At 34.4% G+C, this 24,579-nt stretch overlaps 1 protein-coding gene across 3 annotated transcripts in view; it reads left to right on the forward strand.

The window, feature by feature from the left end:
* CCDC171 (coiled-coil domain containing 171) overlaps nt 1-24,579 on the forward strand; it is a 300,588-nt gene that overhangs the window by 49,119 nt on the left and 226,890 nt on the right. For all 3 annotated transcript variants that reach the window (XM_058565834.1, XM_058565832.1, XM_058565833.1), the window contains 3 exons: nt 1,268-1,414; nt 20,559-20,651; nt 24,146-24,306. In XM_058565834.1, coding sequence (XP_058421817.1) covers nt 1,268-1,414; nt 20,559-20,651; nt 24,146-24,306 — 401 coding nt within the window. The remainder of the gene's footprint in view (nt 1-1,267; nt 1,415-20,558; nt 20,652-24,145; nt 24,307-24,579) is intronic.

Here is a 24,579-nt window from a genome sequence, read left to right on the forward strand (position 1 = left end):
GTTTTCATATATGAAGGTATCTTATGATGAAATTAGATTACATTGGGTGTTCATAACACCATTTGTTTCCAAATCCAGAGTGTCATTATCAAAACTGTGAGTGCTATCTGCTGGTTGCAGGAGTGTTAGCACACTTTGCTCTGGTACCCAGCTTTGTCCTTATCTATGATTGTTTAGACATTGAAAATGTGTAAGTAGCTGAGCTTCTTGTATATTAAGAAATTGCTATTACCTGAAGAAAATAATTCTTAAGAGTTCATGTGTAGTCACCTACAAAATAGTAATCTTATGAATGAGGGGATGTGGAGAGAAGAATTAAATTAATTTTTGTTCTTCATCCTTTGACTGTGGACTGTACTGCTGTGTACTTTTCAAACTAGATTCTTTTTATAGAGAATTATATTTGGTGCTTGCAACATTCTCACTCAGATTCTGATGATACCTTTTGAGTGGCTATTTATATTGGAAGCATGTATAAATATATATGTGTTTATCTCCCAGAATAAGATGATGCTGGTGAGGGAGAGGTGGGAAAAAGGGCTTTGCGAAAGACCTTAAGTGAGAATGATGAATATAGATTAGTTACCATGGAGATATCTTTGATATGCCTGTTAATTTTATGTTTGAAGTTCTGTAAAATTCAACTCTGATTTCTTAGTTTAGTTGGAAAAGGAGATTTGAGAGACTTAAGTAGAAGACCACCTGATGTTATTTTTCTTTCAATAGTGCAGCAGAGATTTGAAAACTTGAAAACTGAAGAGGAAATGAAACACAGCCATCTAGTGGATGCAACTTTAAGAGCATAGTTAAAGTACCATGAGCTCACATAAAAATCTCTTAAGGGTCATTATTAGGCATTCAAGCTAATCATTCCTTATCACACAAAGGAGCAATATACATTTGTATTACTAAATACTTAAACATTTTTAATGAGAGGGGAAAACATTATATATGGCAGTTGAACCATAGCATTATGTACATACCCTCAAGGGTCAATTGAACTAGCATAACATTATCATAAGCTATACACATTTTTCAGTTGTAATGTGTGTTAATCAGATTTTTTAAATTGTAAAACTCCAGTAGTACTTTTTAAATGCATATATATTCTGAAACATTGCTAGAAAATACCTAGGCCTCTCTTTCCTTTATAAATTAACCTGTTCTGGTTGAAGCACAGATTAGTTATTCACTTTCTTCTATAGAATACATTTTAGTCATTGTTGGCATATCAACTTCATTGATGCAAAAATGAATTATTTTCCAGGAGCAAGATAATGCTGTACAAAATATGCACAAGAAAGTAGAAAAATTAGAAGCCGAACACATGGACTGCTCTGACCTTTTACGGCGACAAACAAGTGAACTTGAATTTAGCACTCAACGAGAGGAACGTCTTAGAAAAGAATTTGAGGTACATAACATCTATATGTTAACTGGTTTGTAATTTGAGGTGAGAGAAAGTTTTACTCCGCAATAAAATATAAAACTAACTTTTGGGGCATTTATTTATAATCAATATTTGGCTTCTTTGAAAAGTTTTGTATCTTCTATTTTGCCCCTAATTTTAAAAATCTGTCCATTTTTCACAATTAATTCTCATGGAATATTTGGAAAGTTTGAGGAAGCAACATAGGAAAGGATTTTATATACAAAATATTAAGTTCTAATTTTGTAGTTTGAATCATGTATACTAGCTGCATGGTTTTGTGGAATGCTTTTCAGGTAAGACTGTAGATGGGAAAGGAGCATCAATTTACAAGTGAAAAATATGATTTTTATGATTGAATGATATGATAATCACTTTAATCTTAAGAGGATTCTAATTTATTTGTTAATTCTTTTTAAAATTTCCTTTTGCTTTGTGGGAAATTAAGTATTTTAATAGACAAAGTTTTGTTCTAAACATAATTTATAAGTGTTTTTAGGTAAATAAACATTTATAAAGAGAATTTAATGATAAAATGCTAGTGGCAGTCTCGTTAAACTCACTGCTGTCATTTAACATTGTTCTGGTAATTTTAGCCAAACAAATATATAAAGGCAAAAACAGCAATAAGAATTATAATTTTTGGAAGGAAGGATGTGTGATTCTTATTATTTTCAGATGATATGCTTCTAACTCTGAATACTAAAGAAAATCAACTTTAAAATTATTGACAGAAGCAAGAACATTCAATAAGGAGACCAGGAAGAAAATAATATATAACAATTATGTTTACGTTCTTAAATACCAGCCATAATCAGAGAATAAAATACTTAAAAAGTTTTCTTCACCACAGTTACAAAAGTAGGAATAAAATTAACAACAAATACATTAAAAATTATGAAATGTAACTGAGAGTCTTTTAAGAAAATGGTGAGACATTTTGGGCACACTTAACACTGTAAAGATAATGAATTTTTCCTAGGTTATATTATGGGTTTAAGCAGGTCCAATAAAAAATTTAATAGAATTATTTTGGGAAGACAGCATCTGAAATTCATGTGGAAGACTAAAGAGCCAGATGAGAGTCTCTAAAACATTTTGATAAGAGTAACGAGTGGGGCCTTGTTATACCAGAAGTTAATACACACTCTAAAGCTTCAGTAATGTGTCATTTGTGGTTTTTTGATTGTATGCAACAGAAAACAACTTTGGTTAACTTAAAGAGAGAATTCAGTGAAAGAATATGGGAATTATATTCACAGAATATGAGGGAATGGTGAGGAATCAGGCTCAGAAAGTATGTGAATCCCAGAGCATTTCCAGAGGTCTTGGGAGCAGAAATGGTGGATGAAGTGGAGTGAATTGGTATCAGTAATTTTCATTCCTTTTGTAACTTTATTCAGGATTCAAATCCCAGAAAGAGAACATTTGATTGAAAGAGGTAATTTGCCACAAATAAATCCCTCTCAATTCTACTAAAATTAAAACCTAAAAAAGAAATTCTTATAAAGAAAATCAGGGTGCTGGTACCAAAAAGAAAATGAAAAGATTGTTGAGTGGCCAAAAAGTACAGTAATTCTACGACACGACTTTCAATGGGACGGGACTGCAAGGCCAGTGGTAGACTTGTAGACTATATATAAAAATTTAGTATATTAAGGTATCGTTTTGTATCAGTGAAGATAGGAACGATTATTCAGTGAATTGTGTTAAAACAATTGGCTATTTGGGACAAAATAAAATTAAATTCCTATCTTATATTCTAAAATAAATTCAAATGGATTAAAGAGAGTGGAATATTAAAAATGATGATAAACTAAGAAAAAGAAAATTTAGATTAATATTTTTTTGCAGTTTGAGTGCAATATGACTTACTACTAATCATGAAAGCAGAGGAACAAAATCATAAAGGATTGGATTTATAGGTTTGACTATGAAAAATTAAAGTCATACATAAGTAAACCCCTACTTCAAATAAAGTAAAAAGACATCCAAGGGGTTGGCCCTGTGGCATAGTGGTTAAGTTTGTGCACTCCACTTCAGTGGCTCAGGGTTTGCAGGTTCGGATCCTGGGCACGGACCTATGCACCGCTTATCAAGCCATGCTGTGGCAGGCGTCCCACATATAAAGTAGAGGAAGACGGGCACAGATGTTAGCCCACGGCCCATCTTCCTCAGCAAAAAGAGGAGAATTGGCAACAGATGTTAGCTCAGGGCTAATCTTGCTCACCAAAAAAAAAAAAAGAAGAAGAAGAAGAAGAGACTACCAAATGAGACAAATATTTACAGGAAAGGGTAAATGTATCTTTATTTCGATGTCTGTCTATTTCTGTATCTAAATCCCCTACTATTTGGTAAGAAAAAGGGGAAAACCTTTATGAAAAAAATCTACGGAGGACATCAAAGAAGATACGAAAGAAGAATTTCAGACAGACAACAAACACGTGAAAAATGATTAACCTCATCACAATGTAAGAAAGACTGTAATGCTTGTAATACTAAGATCAAAGACAATGATAGCACCCAGGGTTGGTGAGGGTGGTGTTAACAATTCCCATACCTTGCTGATGGGAGTGTAAATTTATAAAACCTTGAAGAGAGTCCATTTGGCAAATTTACAGGGTCTGTCCTCAGAAAATTATCACATCCTTCTGGACCTCTCTTTCTCCTGCTCCATCTCCTCGTGTCTCTCTAGGCCTATGGCACAGCTGTCATCCGGGGACTTCATTATCCTCTGTTGGATCCTCTGTTTCCTAGGTCCCATGCCTCCCTTGTTTCAATGGAGTACATGGTCTAGTAGTTTCTAAAGTAAGGGTGTATAAGAGCTAAATTTTATGTTATCTTGTGTGTTTGAACATGTTTTTATCAATAAAGTATTAGGGTAGACATAATTTGGTTAAGATAAAATTTTAGGTTGAAAGTCATTTTCTCTCAGAATTTGAAGGCCTTGCCTCGCTGATTCCCAGTCTCTTCTGTTTCTGTTGAGAGACCTGATGTTATTCTGGTTTGTGCTCCTTTGTTGGTGACCTTTTTCTCACTTTCTTCCTCTGAAAGTTTTCTTGCTCCTCTATTTTTTTTTAAGTTTTTTTTAGTGGAAAACTTGAAACATAAGAAAAGTAGACAGAATAGTATAATGAACCTAATGTACCCATCACCAGCTTCAACAATTACCCATTTATGGGCAATCTTGTATCATTTATCTCCCACTCACTTCCCCCCTTCCCATATTATATTGAAACAAATCTCAGGCATCATATCATTTTAACTGTAAATATTTCATTATGATTTCCAAAATATAAGGGATCTTTTATTTAGATCCACATCATCAATATCAAACGTAAATTGTTTAATAGTAATTACTTAATATAATCAAATATCCAGGCATTATTCGGATTTCAGATTGCCTCATAAATAGCACAAACGTGTATGATTATAGTTTGTTTGAATCAGAATCCCAGTTAAGTCTATATATTATGATTGATTGATATGTTTCTTAAATCTCTTTTAATCTACAGGTTCCCCATCTATAGCTTTCTCTTTTCCTTGTGTTGTCTTTGTGAAGACACCAAGTTATTTGTGCTGTCGAGTTCCCACTGACTGAAATTTCAGAACATCAAAAAAACCCCAAAACAATATTTCTTAGTGTAGATCTTTTTTATTCAAGGTACAGGGCATTCGGTGGCCATTTTCATTAGGAGACTCATGTCCTTCATTTTGAGGAATTCGCTTGTGTTATTTATTTTTTTCAATTAATTTATTTATTTTTATATTTTATTGTGGTCACATTGGTTTGTAACATTGTATAAATTTCAGGTGTACATCTTTATACTTCTATTTCTGCATAGGTTACATCATGTTCACCACCAAAATGCTAATTACAGTGCATCACCACACACATGCACCTAATCATCCTTTTCGCCCTCCTCCCCCCGCTTCTCCTCTGGAAACCACCAGTCCAATCTCTGTCTCTATGTGTTTCTTTGTTGTTGTTTTTACCTTCTACTTATGGGTGAGGTCATGTGGTATTTGACCTTCCCCCTCTGACTTATTTCGCTTAGCATAATACCCTCAATGTCCATCCATGTTGTCACAAATGGCTGGATTTCATCATTTCTTATGGCTGAGTAGTATTCCATTGTGTATATATACCACATCTTCTTTATTCATTTGTCTGTTGATGGGCACTTAGGTTGCTTCCAAGTCTTGGCTATTGTGAATAATGCTGCAAGAACACAGGGGTGCATGTATCTTTACGCGTTGGTGTTTTCATGTTCTTTGGATAAAGACCCATCAGTGGGTTAGCTGGATCATACGGTAGTTCCATCCTTAATTTTTTGAGGAATCTCCATACTGTTTTCCGTAGTAGCTGCTCCGGTTTGCACTCCCACCAGCAGTGTATGAGAGTTCCCTTCTCTCCACATCGTCTCCAACACATGTTGTTTCCTGTCTTGTTAATTGTAGCCATTCTGACGGGCTTGAGGTGATATCTCATTGTAGTTTTGATTGGCATTTCCCTGATAGTTAATGATTTTGAACATCTTTTCATGTGCCTGTTGGCCATCTGTATATCTTCTTTGGAGAAATGTCTGTTCAGGTCTTTTGCCCTTTTTTTAATTGGGTTGTTAGTTTTTTTGTTGTTGAGATGCATCAGTTCTTTATGTATTTTGGAGATTAACCCCTTATCAGATATATGGTTTGCAAATATCTTCTCCCAATTGTTAGGTTGTCTTTTTGTTTTGTTGATGGTTTCCTTTGCTGTGCAGAAGGTTTTTAGTTTGGTATAGTCCCATTTGTTTATTTTTTCTATTGTTTCTCTTGCCTGGTCAGACATGGTGCTTGAAAATGTGTTGCTAAGACCCATTTGAAGAGCGTACTTCCTATGTTTTCTTTTAGAAGTTTCATGGTTTCAGGTCTTACATTCAAGTCTTGAATCCATTTTGAGTTAATTTTTGTGTATGGTGTAAGGTAATGGTCTACTTTCATTTTTTTGCATGTGGCTGTCCAGTTTTCCCTACACCATTTGTTGAAGAGACTTTCCTTTCTCCATTGTATTTTCTTGGCTCCTTTGTTGAAAATTAGCTGTTATTTGTTCATAATTTTCTCCTTAGGGTTTTTTCTGCTCTCTCTTTCTCAGGCTTTTATTATTCAATTGTTAGACCAACTGAATTGATGTTTTACATGTTTTAACTTTCTGTTGTGTTTCTTGTTGTCTTTTTGTTATTGTTGCTTCTGGGGAGATTTACTTTACTTTTATCTTCTAATTGAATATTTTCCTTTTTTATTTTAAATTTTTGAGAGCTCTTGTTCTCTGTACCATTTTTATAGCATCTCGCTCCTATATTACGACTACTGCACTCATTTATTTATTTATTCAGTAAATATTTATTGAAAGTGTTAGGCACACTTCTGGGTGCTTGAGGCATAGCAGTGAACAAAACAAAGCCTCTTCCCTCTTGAATTTGACACTCTAGTCAGAGAGAATCACACATTAAATGAAACAAAACATGATAAGCCCTATGGAGAGGGATAAATACCCCCAGACTTGGGGAGGTAATGAGTGATGGGACAGGATGGTTCCCCCGTTATGTTGGTGGTCATGGAAGGCTGACTTGATAAGATGGCATTTGAGCAAGACCTGAAGGGAGAAAGGGATAGAGCCATGTGAATATCTGGAGGAAGAACATTCTAGGTAGAAGGAATAGAAAGTGCAAAGGCCATGAGATGTGAGTGTACTTGGAATGTTTGAGGGATAGCAAGTAGGCCATTGTGATTGAAATGGAATGAGCAAGGGAGACTAGTAGGATATATAGAATGGTAGGCAGATTTTATAGAGTCTTGAAGTTCTTTTGTAGTTCATTGTAAGAGCTTGGACTTTTTTTCTGAGTGAGATGGAAAGCCATTGGAAGGTTTTGAGCAGAGGAGTGACATATCCCCTCTGATTTGTTTTAAAGGCATCATTCTCTATACTCTTCAGAGAATAGATTGTAACAGACCATTTAGAAGACTTAAAGAATCTAGATGAGCGTTTAAGTGTTTTAGACAAGGTAGTGGTAGAGGAAATGGTCATACTGTATGTATTTTGGGAGATAGAACCAACAGGATTTGCAGATTAATTGGACCTGGCTTGTGAGAGAGAAAAAGGGAATAAAGGATAATGCCAAAGATTTTGGCTTAAACATACAGGTGAATGGCATTGCGGTTTACTCACTGGCAAAGAATGCAAGTGGAGTAGATTTGGGAGAGATCAGGAGTTAGGTTTTAGATATGTTAAATTTGACATGCCCTTTAGACATCCAAGTGGAGATGTTGAGTGGGCAGTTGAATATATGAGTATTGGTCTTAGGGAAGCCTCGCTGTAGGAGGATAAGGAGATGTGCCAAATATTTCATTGGGAAATTTTGAAATGTTACAATCTATAGGTCTTTTCTCTGTTTTTTCTTTAGTTTCTGCAAGAGTGATCTGCTAGTTTCCTCTTTGGTGGTTATAAAATGGAAGAAGGAAATGGAGGAAGAATCTGGGTATCATACTGTTCAGAATGCAGACTTTTTCCTGGTTTCAGTCTTGTGCACCCCTCTCCCCACCTCCTCCCTGTGTATCCCTAAGTCCAGCTTCTGGTTTAGATTCACATTCTCCAGATAATAAACCTCTCGTTTGTGTAGTGATGAGGGAGGGATAGTTGTTTGGCTAGTTGGGGTGGAGGTGGATGCTTGGAAAGTTAAATTTCTCATACTGGTAATATTAAAAAAAAAATATTGAGATCTAATTTTTATGCTACAAATTCACCCTTTATAGTGTGCAAGTCAGTGGTTTTTAGTATATTCACAGAGTTGTGCAACCATCACCACAATCAATTTTAGACTGTTTTTTCATCACCTCAATAAGAAACCTCATACCCACTAGTCATGACTCTCCTATTCCCCCATCCCTGTCAGTCCTAAGCAACCATTAATCTACTTTCTGCTTCTATAGATCTGCCTATTGTAGACATTTCATATTAGTGGAATCATGCAGTATGTGGTCTTTTGTGATTGACTTTTCACTTAGCATGTTTTCAGGATTCATCTCTTTGTATCATGTATCAGTACTTTATTCCTTTTTATTACTGAATAATATTCCATTGTGTTATATACCACATTTTGTGTATCCATTCATCAGTTGATAGACATTTGTATTGTTTCCACTTTTTGGCTATTATGAATAATGCTTCTATGAACATCTGTGTACAGGCTTTTGTGTAGACATGTTTTCACTTCTCTTAGGTATATACCTAGGAGTGGAATTGCTGGGTCACATGGCAACTCTATGTTTAACTTTTTGAGGAACTGTCAGACTGTTTTGCACAGTGGTGGCACCATTTTACATTCCCACTAGTGATGTATGAGGCTTCCAATTTCTCCAGATCCTCACCAACACTTGTTATTGTCAGTCTTTTTTGATTATAGCCACTCCAGTAGGTGTATAATGGTATCTCATTGTGGTTTTGCTTTGCGTTTCTCTAATGACTAATGATGTTGAATGTCATTTCATGCGCTTATTGGCAATTTATATATTGTTGGAGAAATATCTCTTCAGATCCATTGTCCATTTTTAGAATTTTTTTTTTATAATTTTATTTATTTATTTATTCCCCCAGAGCCCCAGTAGATAGTTGTATGACATAGCTGCACATCCTTCTGGTTGCTGTATGTGGGACGCGGCCTCAGCATGGCTGGAGAAGCGGTGCATCAGTGGGTGCCCGGGATCCGAACCCAGGCCGGCAGCAGCGGAGCGCGCACACTTAACTGCTAAGCCACGAGGCTGGCCCCCGTTGTCCATTTTTAATGGGTTATTTGTACTATATGAATGTAAGATGTTAATAATAGGGGAAACTTGTGTGGGGTATATGGGAACTCTGTTTTTTTTTTGGTGACGATGATTAGCCCTGAGCTAACATCCGTTGCCAATCCTCCTTTTTTCGCTGAGGAAGATTGGCCATGGGCTAACATCTGTGCCAGTCCTCGTCTACTTTATATGTGGGATGCCTGCCACAGCATGGCTTGATAAGCAGTGTGTATGTCCATGCTTGTGATCTGAACCTGCGAACCCCAGGCCTCCGAAGTGTAGTGCGCGAACTTAACCACTATGCCCAGCCCCTCTCAGTAATAATGCCAAATATGAACTTGGCAAAGATAAAATCACTCACACTTTTACCACACATGGTCTAATTTTATATAAGGTTAGATAACAAATAAAAAATGAGATTATATTCTAAGTAATATTTTTAGATTGTCACTTGTGCTGAACATTTTTTCAGGCCAATAAATTCAGGAATGTATCATCATATTTTACATCATCATTTTTAATATTACATGGTTTGGGAATGGCCTATTAGAAGAGGATTAGAATAGAGTTAAAGTTCTGAATATACTTAGAATTTTAGAAAATCATTTAGAAGTCACTTTAGGATGCTATAAAACCCTATGATCATCACTAAAAACATTTTAATTGCCTTATAGGTGTGAAGAAGTACTAGGTAACAGTGACTTCTTTTTTGTTAATTAAATTCTTGGTAAGCCCATTTTGACTTAATTGAGGAAACGTCTAATGCCTAAATTTTAAGATTTGTTTTTGAATAACTCAGTGTCGATTTTTTCTTTGTAAATACTTACTTGCCCCAATTTCTTTTTTTCTTGATTGATGTTGTAAATATAAAATTGTTTTGGACTAGTTTTACGTTGTGGTTTTTCTTAGCTACTCTGTAAATACTTTAGATAATACCAAGTCTCTGCTTTTGGAGATTTTGAAGCTTTGGGGGTAGTCCAGGTAGTGTCTATTTTTGTGCTATTTATGAGAATTTTATAAGTGGGCAAGTGTAGTCCTCTGACTTACTTACACTTCTTCATATTTAGACACCTTTAAAAATTTTGCTTTATATTTAAATAAATGTATTGGCTCTTTGACCAGATGATGACATAAAGAAGGAGAAGTTAAATTTCTAGAGAGCATTTTATGCTAATTTTACATTCATTTTTGGAGACACTAACTACTAGTAATTCTAGGTACTTAAGTAATTGTCAGTGGTATTTTTTAAAAAGGATTGATATAAGATAATAATAAAGAGGAAAACTGTTAAAATTTTAATTCAATAGATCATATTATTTAATGTCAATAATATCAGTCTAAAGCAACTAATGTAATAGACATTTAGCCTAATAAATGTTTTAAATTTCAATGAAGCTTTTTAACAGTTGTGTTTCATGAAAAGCTGATTTCTTTATGTGCCTGGGCCAAAGAAGTTTACATATATATATATTTTTCAGTCTGATAAGCTGTATACCATTGTGTGGCTTAATCATCTTAACTTGGATCAATAGTTTCTTAGATTAAAAAAAAAAAAAAAAACCCAACTCCCAATCCAATTTTCTAAATGTAGTGCTAGATACCACAGAACCAGGGGAAAAATGAACTGGAAAAAGAAATATCCATGGCTTTTATAAACCTCTTTACAACTAGAGGAGTTTTTTTTATCATGGGAAATAAGCTTAACTCAATAAGAAAAGAGAAGAGAGAAGATGCAAACCTAATTCTGAGAGAGCTGAAGGATCTTGTGAAGATTACAGTGGAGAGAGAACAGTCTTTGCAAATAAATTCTGAATTGCTTCTGTCAGTCATATTCTATATTACAGTATCATAAAGAAGGGTAGAATGTAGCTTTTTCTCAACACATATTCTGCACTCCAGTGAAAAAGGAAAAGAAAAATGAATCTCACCTTTAATATTGTCCATGAAGACAACCTCATATCATTCATCTTTTTAAAGCCATCATGTATTTGTAGGAATTATTTTTAAACACCTATTTGTGTTGATTACTAACTATAAAGTAGGTAAATGATGAAATCACCTGGGTTATACAATTATGCTTATGAGTGTTATACATTTTTAAATTTATATTCATAATGGATTTTAAAATTGAAAGTTCTGTTCATTAAAATATTTGTTAAATACTGAAGCTTCTGTTGCCAGAAGAGGTAAAGGTGATTTTTAAGGATGCTAAATTAATTTATTACGATGCTAATCAGAATTTGTGGCCTATAAATTATGTTCCTGAAATTTTCTATTTTCATTATCTGTGGTTTCTTTTAGTATACCTAAAAGTAATAAAAACTTTTTTTTCCTTTAAACTGTTTTACAGTCTGAGTGATATACTTGTCACTCATTCCTTGTGAATAAAAAAAAATTGCTGTGTTCTCCAATTTATTCCTGTAGTCATCCTGTTGCCTTCATATGCCTCTTCTGAAACTGTTAAGCCTCTGATTATTGCCGTTCTCAGTGACTAACTTTAAGGTTCCTCTCCTGAAACTGCACAGTTAACCATGTCAAGATGATGGCACATAGAGCTCTGAATATTTGTACTTTCTGCTATTTCTTGAAACTGCTGTGTAATTTTAGAGTGAGGACCACTTTAAGTGAGCCAGTTTATGTAAAATAATCTAGAGGATTCTGGAAAGCAAGTATGATTTGGCCATCAATTAAACAGTTACAAATAAACTGTAATTCATAGCAGAAAAATATAAGGAATGTCCTCTAGAGGGAAATGAGGTTTCATCCATGACACAGGTCTTCCTTATTGACAATGGAAATGCTTATAGATATGTCAGCACCCCTTTGGCCTTACGGTCACGGCTGAGGACCTAGCATGGTGTCTGGCATGTGGTAGGTGTTCTGTGAATTGTCCCATTTTCCTTTTTGATTGACCTATAAAGTAAATATCAATGAGATTATCATGAAAAGATGCAAACTTTTTTGTTTGTTTTTAATAATCTTGTAAGTGTTTTTATAAAGTAGCATTTGCTGAATGGGATTAGGAATAAATATAACGTTTGGATTTCTGGGTTGAAATCTAACAATTCCCACGTTCTGAGTCACAAAGGAAGCATTAATTTTGCCTCTGACTAGAGTTACTTTTCTCTTTGCATGTGCTGGCTACATGCAAAGTAAGAGAGTTACTCAAGAAAAACCAAATCTTCAAATCAGAATGCCTTATAGAGATTGAAAATGTTATGTGCTATAGTGTATTGGCCTGTTTTGTAAAACATACCATATTGTTGTGTCAAATGACAAAATACGTATGAAACTTCTTTGAAAACTGTGGAATATTAGTATTCAATTGTAGGATTGATATCCTCAATGACTTTGATATAAGTACACTCTCTGGTGTAGATGTGACACTTAGCAATATAAATGCTTACTTAAAAAAAAGCCATATTAAGTCAGACTAATTGAATAATAATATTACTAAATTCTTTGATTAGAACAAGGATGATAAATAATCAAGGACTTCTAGATTGTTCTTCTTTATGACTCCGCAATATATGACTCAGGTTAAATGGTATGATATTATGGTGCTTCTGTTTTTCAGATACTTGTCAAATACTTAGAAACTTTAACCCTTTAAGATGTCTTTTTTGGTAATAAAAAATACGTTGAGATCTTCAGTTTGACATCCAAGTACAGTACTACTCTTTTTTCCCACCCACACAAATAGGGAATAAGTATGTTGTTAATTATTAACACACCTATAATAAATTATTTACGGTCACTCAAATATAACAAAATATATTCACCACTAAAATAACCATTATAGAATTAATCAGTCTATGATGATTCAGTTCCTTAGAATCATCTTTTTGAAGATGAATTATTACTATATTGGTTACTTGTGAAAGTGTCCATTAATTGGAAATATCGGGTGATGAAATCTGGAAAAAACAATTAAAGAAACAGCCACCTTCTATTTACACAGCTGTTGACATTCTGGGGTAAACTTTGTGCAGCTGTTTTGGAAACAGTGCTATATGACCCACCACTGAGAAATCTCTAACTTGTGGGTGCTTGTGTGATATTTCCTCCCCTATTTTTCTTGACATCCATTTTAGTGGGCTAAATTTCATTGTATCAAACTTTTTCTGTTTGACTAATTCCTTTAAGTTCGTGCATATCCTGTGAGCTGGATGTATTCAATTTAAGGAGGAAAAAATGTAGTAGCTGTTTTTGCCTAGTCTTTCAGTAAATTCATTGTACACATATTTTTCATAACTTTTGTGAAAAACTTCTGGAACAGGCCCATGGAAGCCATGGGAACAAATGTGGTGTGGAGAACAAATGTCGTCTGGATATGCTTGGTTAGTTCTGCTGCTGAATTGGAGTCAGCAGCTCATGTCCCAAGTCATGACAAAATAACACGTACCAGAGGGTTGGACAGGACCCATCCGTCTCTATATTACCTTCTTCAAAGATGAACACTCTCCTTAAGTGGAGTAGATTATGTAATTGAGCTTAATGTGATTTAATGAGATTTAAATCATAAATAAAAAAAATTAGGTACAATGAACACAGTATTTACTGAAATAAAAATCTCTTGGCAGTGTATAGCAGTAGGGAAGGACATGACAGCCAGCTAATAAATGATAAAATATGTGATCATTTTATGTTACATGAAGAACTCTGAGGTTCGTAGTGTTAGAGAACAGATATAGTATAGTGTAATACTTGTATTACAGGCAAACTTGTATATAGTTAAATTGACCTGTGGTGTAGATGAATTTGTGTTGGATTTTGTATTTTAATCTGAATTCCATTATGTTTTCTGCCGTTGCTTTGTCAATTATATTAGAATTGGATCCTAATGAGACAGTTTGTGATTGTTCTATTAGTTCTCTTAGGCCCTCTTATTGGAAAAAAATTTTGTGACCAGCATGTTGATGTTCCTCTAGCACCCTCTGCTGGATATAAGAATTAATTCTCCAGACTAAAAGATTAAAAAAATACATGTATTATGAGGGCTTTAATTTGCTTATGTCTATCAACAAAGCCCACTCTTGGAAGGAATTTGTTTAAAGATTTTCTAAAGAAGATTTTTTTGCTGTCCTTTCTGATTAATTGATAGTTTTAGTAATAATAAACAGTTTATAAATTTGTTTTCTTCTGGGCATTTCCTTTAAAACAAGAGGGTATGAAAATAAAGATGTGATCTCTGGTTTATTATTTCAGCCTATTTGGTTTTGGTCTACGCAGGAAAATCAGAACCTCTTCTTGACTTTTGGAGTGAAAATCTGTTAATTAAATAATATGACATAACATATACTTTAGAAATGGAAAGAAGACGAATTGTTGATTCTTTTATCATAGAATCACTGAATATTCTGCATTTTAATATAAGACGACTATTTTGATAGAGAAACTTACACTATGCTTTTTGGAATCTGAAAAAATATATCTTAACATCGTCAGCCTAGTTTCTTCCCTCTATCTGCCATTTATGAGCTTTTTGCTTGTTTTGATCCTTTATTCTCAGTTGTCTATGGGCTATTTCATTGTGACTGGTTAGAATTCTTCTGACTTAGGAAGTCTAAAATGAGCATAGTGAATACTGAGAAAGTCAACTAATTCTTTAAGGACAGAAACTTCATCTTGTGGGGTTTACATAATTTTTTATTTTTTCTTTACTAGTATTGGGACTACCTAGAGTAATGCTCATTTTAGTCTGGCTAAACATAAGAATTTCTCTGCTGTAGTATGCACCATGCTTTATACCTACCACCAATGCGGGTCCCTTGTTCTAAGGATTCAGAGAGCATGTAGAGGGGATTTTTTTCAGAAATTGAGCTTGACTTAGGTGGCTGTCACTTCTTTGGCATTGCCTTTGGTTCTTCCACTCAGAGATTTTTAAAAAGTTTTTCATTGAGATATACTTCATATATCATAAAATTCACCCTTTTAAAGTAAACAATTCAGTGTTTTTTAGTATATTTGCAAACTTGTGCAACCATTACCACTATCTAATTCCAGAACATTCTCATCACCCCAATAAGAAACTTCATGCCCATTAGCAGTCACTGATCATACCTCCTTCTCTCTAGCTACTGGCAACCATTAATACACTTTCTATCTTTATGGATTTGCCTATTCTGGACGTTTCATAGAAATGAAATCATACAATGTATGGTCTTTTGTGTCTGATTTTTTTCACTTAAAATATATTTTCAAGGTTCCTCTATATTGTAGCATATATTGATACTTAATTCCTTTTTTTTTTTTTTTTTGTGAGGAGATCAGCCCTGTGCTAACATCCGCCAATCCTCCTCTTTTTTTTTTTTTTTTTTGCTGAGAAAGACGGCCCTGGGCTAACATCTGTGCCCATCTTCCTCCACTTTATATGGGACGCCGCCACAGCATGGCTTGCCAAGCAGTGCGTCGGTGTGCGCCCGGGATCCGAACCAGCGAACCCCGGGCCACCGCAGCGGAGCGCGCGCACTTAACCGCTTGCGCCACCGGGCCGGCCCCGATACTTAATTCCTTTTTATGGCTGAATAATATTTCATTGTATGGATATACCACATTTTGTGTATCCATTCATCAGTTGATGGATATTTGGATCATTTCCAGCTTTTGGATGTTATGAGAAATGCTACTATGAACATTTGTGTGTAAGGTTTTTTTTTGAACGTTTTTGTTTCTCTTTGGTATATACTCAGGAGTGGAATTGCTGGATTGTATGGTAACTCTGTTTAACTTTTTGAGAAACTGCCAAATTGTTTTCCATGGTGGTGGCGCCATTTTACATTCCCACCAGTAATGTATGAGATTTCCAATTTCTCTACATCCTCACCAATACTTGTTATTTTCCATTTTTAAAATTATAGCCATCCCAGTAGGCATGAAGACATATTTCTTTGTGGTTTTGATTTGCGTTTCCCTAATGACTAATAATATTGAGCATCATTTCACATACGTATTGGCCATTTGCATATCTTCTTTGGAGAAATTTCTATTCAAGTCCTTTACCTATTTTTAAAAGAGTTGTTTGGCTTTTTCTTGTGAGAGTTTATATATTTTGGATACTAGACCCTTATCAGATACATGATTTATAAATATTTTTTCTCATTCTCTAGGTTTTCTTTTCACTTTCTTGATAATGTTCTTTGATGCTCAAAAGTTTAATATTTTGATGAAGTCCAATGTGTCTACTTTTTGCTTTTGTTGCTTGTGCTTTTGGTGTCATATCTCAGAATCCGTTGCCAAATCTGAGGTCATGAAGGTTTACCCTTAGGTTTTCTTCTAATAGTTTTATGGTTTTAGCTCTTATATTTAGGTCATTGATCCATTTTGAATTCATTTTTATACATGCTGGGAGGTAGGGGTCCAGATTTATTCTTTTGCATGTGTATATTCAGTTGTCTCAGCACCAATTAATGAAAAAAATGATTCTTTCTCATTGAATGGTCTTGACACCCTTGTCAAAAATCAATTGACCATTGATGCCTGGGTTTATTTTTGGACTCTTACTTGTTTTCTGTGAATCTATATGTCTGTCCTTATGCCAGTTCCACACTGTTGTGATTACTGTAGCTTTGTAGTAGTTTTGAAATCAGGAAACATGAGCCTTCCAACTTTGTTCTTCTTTCTCAGGATTGTCATGTTAACTTTTTGAGAAGTCCTTTAGTAAAGAAAATTGTTTGGCTTTAATCCTGTGTTTCTCACATGCTTGTGATGATGAAATTGCTTTTTTGTATAATAGCTAATAACATCCTTGGGGCTAATATTTGGTGTGAAACATGTTCTGAGAAAGGTGGAAGTGAGTATGAAGGCAATATTTTCTTTGATTTATCTTAATATTTCAACAATGTAGGTAGGAATTGATTAATTTAAACTCCACCTTCCCATCTACTTTTTCTCTTTAGGTATAAATGGCTTAATTTATTCTAATGATCTTTTGTTGTCAAAATATAGTTTTGTTGGGTAAATAATGATACCAGTGCCATACTTTCTCATTAAGCTTAATACCTTTGCTTTTGTTGCTATTTAAAAAAATTTTTCAATATGGAAAATTTCAATCACACACGAAAGTAGAGAGAATGCTATAATGGGCCCCATGTGCCCATCACTCAGCATCAACAGTTATCAAGTTATGGCCAATGTTGTTTCAGAAACCAACCCCCTCGTAACCCTCAGCTTTGATTATTTTAAAGCAAATCCAGACTTCATATAATTTCATCCATGAATACTGTAATATGTATTTTTAAAAGATAGGAGTTTTAAAAAATACCAATTGTTATCACACCTAAAAAAGTAATTATAATCCCTTAGTATCATCAGATATCCAAATTTCCTCATTGCCAGTTTTTCTGAATGTCTTGAGTCTTTAGGCTAAACTATGAATATTTACTAGTTTCTTTTTTAGTGGATATAATTGTCAGATTTTACCTTCGAAGAGATTATATGTAAAGTATCATCTTATCCTTTTGGATTTAAATTATTTTTAGACCCAAAAAGATCATATTTGGACTTAGTGCTGTATCTGCTGCCTGGAAAAAAGTCTTTTCTAGTGTTGGAAAAAAGTCTTTTCTAGTGTAATAAATCATTAAGAAATATTATTGACAGGGTTGCACAATCTAAATAAAGAAAATAATTCAGTGTAAAAAATATTTTGTGAGCCAGCCCTGATGGCCTAGAGGTTAAAGTTCGGCACGTTCTACTTCGGCGGCTCGGGTTCGGTTCCCATGTGGAACCACACTATCCATCTGTCAGTAGCCATGCTGTGGCAGTGGCTCACATAGAAGAACTAGAAGGACTTACAACTAGAATATACAAGTATGGACTGTGGCTTTGGGGAGGATAAAAAAAAAGAGAGGAAAGATTGGCAACAGATGTTAGCTCTGGGTGAATCTTTCCCAGCAAAAAACAAAACAAAACAAAATATATATATATTTTGTGAGTTTCATGTTTGTGAAACACAGAGTGATTAAATCCCCAAGAAGAATTGCTTCTTGACTACAAAAGTCATTAGTAGCAAGTGATATCTAAAATGGCCTCTAGAGAAGAAGGGATATCTGTGTTTATGCTCTGTACCATGACAGATGTTACGGGAATTACTTTGCTCAAAGAAAAGTGTAGTCTTTTCTTACTTATTCATAGACTGCTTGATTACTTTGTGCATTATCCGGTTTTTATTTATGCTCCTTCTCATTATTATTCATTACATCTCTGTCTGTAAATAAAAAGAAATGGTGGGAGAAAAGAGGAAAAATCAAATTAATCAAGTTGAGCGTTTAAAAAAAGCTTCAGTTTGGGCTTGGGGCCAGCCCCGTGGCCTAGTAGTTGAGTTCGGTCACTCCACTTCAGCGGCCCAGGTTTGCGGGTTTGGATCCCAGGCATGGACCTAGACTATTCATCAGCCATGCTGTGGTGGTGACCCACATTCAAAATAGAGGAAGATTGGTACAGATGTTAGCTCAGGGCGAATCTTCCTCAGCAAAAAAAATTTAAAAAATAAAATTAAAAAAGCTTCAGCTTAGGCTAAATGATAGAGTAAACATAATGAATAGAAACTTATTTCTTTCCCAAATTTTATCTAGGAAAGAAAATCAAATTAGTAATGCCTTTCTCCATCCCTGTTGCACTATCTATATTTGACAGGCAGGACTCTCAGCATGGCTGTTCTTTGCTGCTGTTATCTTGAGACACGTGCAGCTGGTGTTCCCATAGCCCTACCTGCCCAGCCCCTAAAAGGCTTTTGGTCATGACCAGCTCCCTCTTTGGGACTAGGAAGCCAGTGCTTCCCAGGGTTGGATTTTCTCAAGAAAAATGGCATTCAAAAATAAAGCTCTTGACTTCTGCTTCTGGCCAGAAGTGGACTCCTGCCTGAAAAATTAATAAATTAAACTTAATCATAATGAAAACTTTTGCTTTGTGAAAGACACTGTTAAGAGAATGAAAAGACAAGCTGTAGACCAGGAGTAAATATCTGCAAATCACATATCCAATGAATGACTTGTATCCAGATTATATAATGAACTCTCAAAACTCAATAATAAGAAACAAACAACCCAATTTAAAAAATGGGGAAGAGGTTTGAGCAGATACTTCACCAAAGAAGATATACAGTTGGTAAATAAATACATGAAAAGATACTTAATATCATTAGTCATTAGGGAAATGCAAATTGAAACTAAAATGAGATGCCATTACATGCCTATTTGAAGGTCTAAAAAACCCCCAAAAACAAAAACAGAAAAAATGAAAACTGATCGTGCCAAGTGTTGGTGAGGATGTATAAAATTGGAAATAATTTGGAAAACTGTTTGGCAGTTTCATAAAACATTAACCTTGAAACATAAAACATACTATTTGACCCAGTCATTCTACCCTTCACTATTTACGCAAGAGAAATGAAAGTGTATGTCCGTACAAAGACTTGTACACAAATGTTCGTGGCAGTTTTATTTGTAATAGCCCAAACTGGAAACAGCTGAAATATCCATCAACAGGTGAACAGATAAACCAGTGTAGTATATCAACATAGTGGAACACTTTAACAATAAAAAGAAATTAACTATTGTTACATGCAACTGCATGGATGAATCTCAGAATAATTACACTGGGAGAAAGAAGCCAGACAATAAAGAGTACACATTGTATGATTAAATTTATGTAAAATTCCAGAAACTACAAACTGATCCATAGTGACAAAAAGCAGATTGGTGGTTGCTTGGGGATAGTGGTGGGGTGGGGTGGGGTGGATGAAGGAATTACCAAGGGATACAAGGAATCTTTTAGGGATAATGGAAATATTTCCTATCTTGATTATGGCAGTGATTTTGTGGATTTATATATATCTCAAAACTTATCAAATTGTACACTTTCAATATATATAGTTTATTATATGTGAATCGCACCTCAATAAAAAAGAAAAAGAAAGCAAGCTCTGGAGCGCTCTTCCCGAGTATGATTTTTACATGATTTTTGTTTTTTTTCCTAAAGCCCCAGTAGATAGTTGTATGTCATAGTTGTACATCCTTCTAGTTGCTGTTTGTGGGACGCGACCTTAGCATGGCCGGAGAAGCGGTGCGTCGGTGCGTGCCCGGGATCCGAACCCAGGCCGCCAATAGCGGAGCGCGCGCACTTAACCGCTAAGCCACCGGACCGGCCCCAGATTTTTACATGATCTTTTTACACAACTTTTACACTCCTACAAAGTAAAAAAAATGAGGCTACAGTCATTTAAAGTGTTAATTACTATTCTGGAATATAGTGGTCCGTATTCACTTTAAATACCAACGTTTATGAGCTTAAACTTTTAATTTGTTTTCAGACAACCACTCTAAGAGTGAGGAAATTAGAAGAAAATATTGAAGCAGAAAGAGCAGCACATTTGGAGTCGAAATTTAATTCTGAGATTATTCAGGTAAAATATAAACAAATATTTTTTGTATGGATTTTATTCAGCTGGGGAAAACAGCGTTGTGTTCAAAGAACTAAGGTGTGCATTTAGAATGGGTAGTGTATTGTTAAGACACTGATTCTATTTCCTGTAAGGATATAGTGGAGAAGAGTCTTCACTGTATTAGAGGAGGAGTTGACACACTGCAGCCACAGGCCAGATCTCACTCACTGCCTGTTCTTGTGAAGTTTTGTCTTGTCTGTGGCTGCTTTTATGCTATGGTGGCAAAGTGGAGTAGTTGTGACAGAGACATTATGGCCTGCAGAGTCCAAAATATTTACCATCTGGCCTGGTACAGAAAGATTTGCTGATCAGAGTGTTCTTTTTATCAACAGCCATGGGATGAATTTCTTTTTGAAAACATTTAAGAAATATGTACCTTCATTTATTGAGTGTATATCCCATGCATGTCACCTAACACTGTATTAAGAGCTGAAGGTATGAAGGCAAATGAGCTCTTTTTGGGACTTACATTCCATTACCAGAAATAGTATATATCTACATATCTACATGTATATAGATGTGGATATGTAGATAAATGTATAGATAGAAATATGAGATACTGAAATACTGTGAGAACATAATAAAGAGAAGGATTAAATCTGAGAGGAGAATTAAATGAAGCCATCCTTAGGAAAATGTCCTTTTCCCTAGGTCTTAGAGAATGAGAGGGCATTTTTAAGAGAAGCGAAGGCATTTTAACTGGGGGTTGGCAAACTACTGACCTGTAGCCTATGTTGTAGATAAAGTTTTACATAAAGTTCCATAAGTCTAAGTTCCTTAATTTAATTTGTATTTTTTTTAAGACTTAGACTATTTCCCTATGTTAAATTTTAATTAATAGAATTTGCAGAGTTTTACCTTATTGTTTAAACAGGTCTTAATATAAGATGCAACTAAATTTATAAGAATTTTATAATAAAATTGTTTTTAACTTTTACCTTTAATGAAATGCCCCTTTTACCTGCAAAATTCTTAGACCCATGTATTTGATTGAGAGTGTTGTATGTTAAACAAACAAGTGTAAGTTAAGCTTTTTTTTTTAAAAAAATGATTGACTCACCCAAAATGGCATCAATAAGGCTAAGTTTTAAATTCATGAAAGAGGTATAATTCAAAATTAAGTTTTTCATTGTAGCTATATCACTGGGAATATACAGTTAATAGCTATAAAAATGAAAATCATTACATGTGTATTTTTACTCATAAAGTTAAAAATTAATATTTGATATCTAGCTTAGCGCTATGACTTAGCAAAAACGCAAAAGTTACATTGGAACCATATATATAAATATTGACGAGTATTTTCAGTGAGGTACACCTAGTAAAATTCAGTTTCAGACTAGTTTAAAAGCAAATGAGACAACTAAATAGTTGTAATTAATCACCATCTTATCATAAACTGTAGTTAAATGTATTTTTGAAGTATTCTGTTATTAAATTTGTTTGTATGCTGTGTCATAAAAATGAGAAAGTAGAGTCAAAAGGGTTGACTCAAAATTGTTAATTGAAGTCTACTTTTCTTTCAGTTGGATTGGTTTATCATTTGTGATTGAGTGTGCTTATTTTCTGAAAGAAAAGAGCAATGTAGACAGAAGAAAATGTGTCCTCAATTTATAATTTTACTTATAAAAATTGAGTTTAGACAAAACGGCAAAGAAAATAAAGTTTAAAGGACCAAATTTGAAAATTTACAGTCATATCTACATATCTATTCCACTTCCTTACTTTAGTGTGAGAATAAATGTTTCAATTATTCCAAAATATTTTTGGATAATTAGAAATAATAATTCTGGTGATTATTATTTGTATAGATTAGTTTATGAAACATTTTCATATTGTCCTAGGCTTCATTTCTTGCTGAGTTCGTCTTTCCTAACTCAGGTTGTCTTTTGCCATCCCTGGGAGGCTTGTCCCATGCAGAATTCACAGCTTTTCTCTGACTCCATGGCCCTTTGTGCAGGCCTCTGTGACAGGAGCACCTGCCGTTTTCTGTGTGGTCTGTCCTCTCCTAGAGGCTGTGAGCTCCTCACGAGCAAAGACTGTATATTTATGTTTTCATGATTATTCTATACATCTTGAGCACTAGCACATTGCCTGGTGCATGTTAAGTGCTTAATAAATACTTATTTAATTTTATTAAATAAATATTATCTCCTTATATTTAATGTTAAGTGAATATTAAATATTGTCTCATTAGATCTTTGTAGCAGCCCTGTAAAGTAGATAGTCTGTATATTATTATTATTATTATTTACTATTTACAGATGAGGAGCCTCAGGTTTTTGGAGTTTTAATTATATGCCCAAGTTCACATAAGTTAATTTGTAGAGCTGTTATTCAAACCCATTATGGTCCTAAAGCCCATTTTCTATCTAGTCTGAAGCATTTTTTTCTACTACCCTTCTTTTTTTGAACTTTAGTAAACTATTTAACATTTTTAACTTAATTTTCTGAAAAGGAAAAATATCCACATAGTTAAAAAATCAAAACAATATTAAATGGTGGAGAAATCTTACTTTCACTCCCGTCCCTCCCATTGCTCTACTCTCTTGCCTGTTAATGACTCTTATTTTTTCCACTTCTTTGTCCAAAACATAGCAGACAATATACAATGATCTGGACCTTCCTGTTTTCAATATATATCAACACTACACAGAGAACTTCCTTTTCAGAAGCCATTTTGTAGCCTTATTACAGCTAGGTATTATTCTTTTATGGGGATGTACTTTGTTTATCTATTCTACTGTTGGTGTCTATAGGGAATCTAGTTTTTAAAATGTATTATTATGTAAAATTTCAATTATATGCAAAAGTAGAGAGTAGTAAAATGACCCCCCTAGGTACCCATATTCAGCTTCAAGACTTACCTCAGACCAACTGTGTTTTATGTTACCCTCCTCCACTCCCCCACCCCCAGATTATTTTGAAGCAAATTCTAGATGTCATATTACTACCCCCATAAATATTTTGGTCAAATACTGTTGTTTGATAATAAAAGCTTCACTTTTCTACAGTAAGAAATCTCTAGGAATAAAAAGATCTGTTAACTTTCTTAGGCTTATAAAGATGTTCATGTAATGTGTTTCTCATAACAGGGGAAGAATACTTCCCTGTAGTTTTCAAAACCCACTTAATTTATTATGTTTTGTAAAAGAAGTGTCTAAATGGATTAGTAGGTCAGGGTTAGGCACTTTGATGGGACGGGTTGTATCATATCAGCCCCTCCTTTTTCGTAGCACAGTTCACTCTTCATTCTTTCACTTGTCCTTCCTTCCATTAAGCATGTGGAGAAAGGGAATAAACTGTTTTTTGTTTATTTTCTTTTTTAAACCAAAGCAGAAAGAAAGAAATATTTGGATGAATGATAATCTGCTGTTAATCAATTATTCTACTCAGTGTGAGTCTGATGTTAGCATTCCCTTGCTTGCTTTCCTTACTTCTCTGTCGTCTGATAGTTGCGGATTCGAGACCTTGAAGGAGCTTTGCAGGTAGAAAAGGCCAGCCAAGCAGAAGCTGTTGCTGACTTGGAAATGATCAAGAATGAGTTCAAAGAAGTTGAAAGTGCATATGAGCGAGAAAAGCATAATGCACAAGAGAGCTTTGCAAAACTAAGTTTGTAAGTGTTTTATTGTAAAATTCTCTAAATTAATATAAAGAGTTTATGAACCTATGTAAGTCTGAATGTGTAGTATTTTAGATATAACTCCTAGTAATGTCAGTGGTGGATTGGGGGTAAGGGACTTCATAAAACATGACTGTACTTCCCTGTATAGGTAAATATGGAAATGCTCTTTTGGATTTTGTAGTATCATGGCTATTCCAAATAGTCTCAGAAATGCAGTTCTTACACAAGGAAGTAAATATATTAATGTATTTTATATTATATTTA

Source organism: Diceros bicornis, chromosome 22 (assembly GCF_020826845.1).
Source record: "Diceros bicornis minor isolate mBicDic1 chromosome 22, mDicBic1.mat.cur, whole genome shotgun sequence".
NCBI classification, from domain to species: Eukaryota; Metazoa; Chordata; class Mammalia; order Perissodactyla; family Rhinocerotidae; genus Diceros; species Diceros bicornis.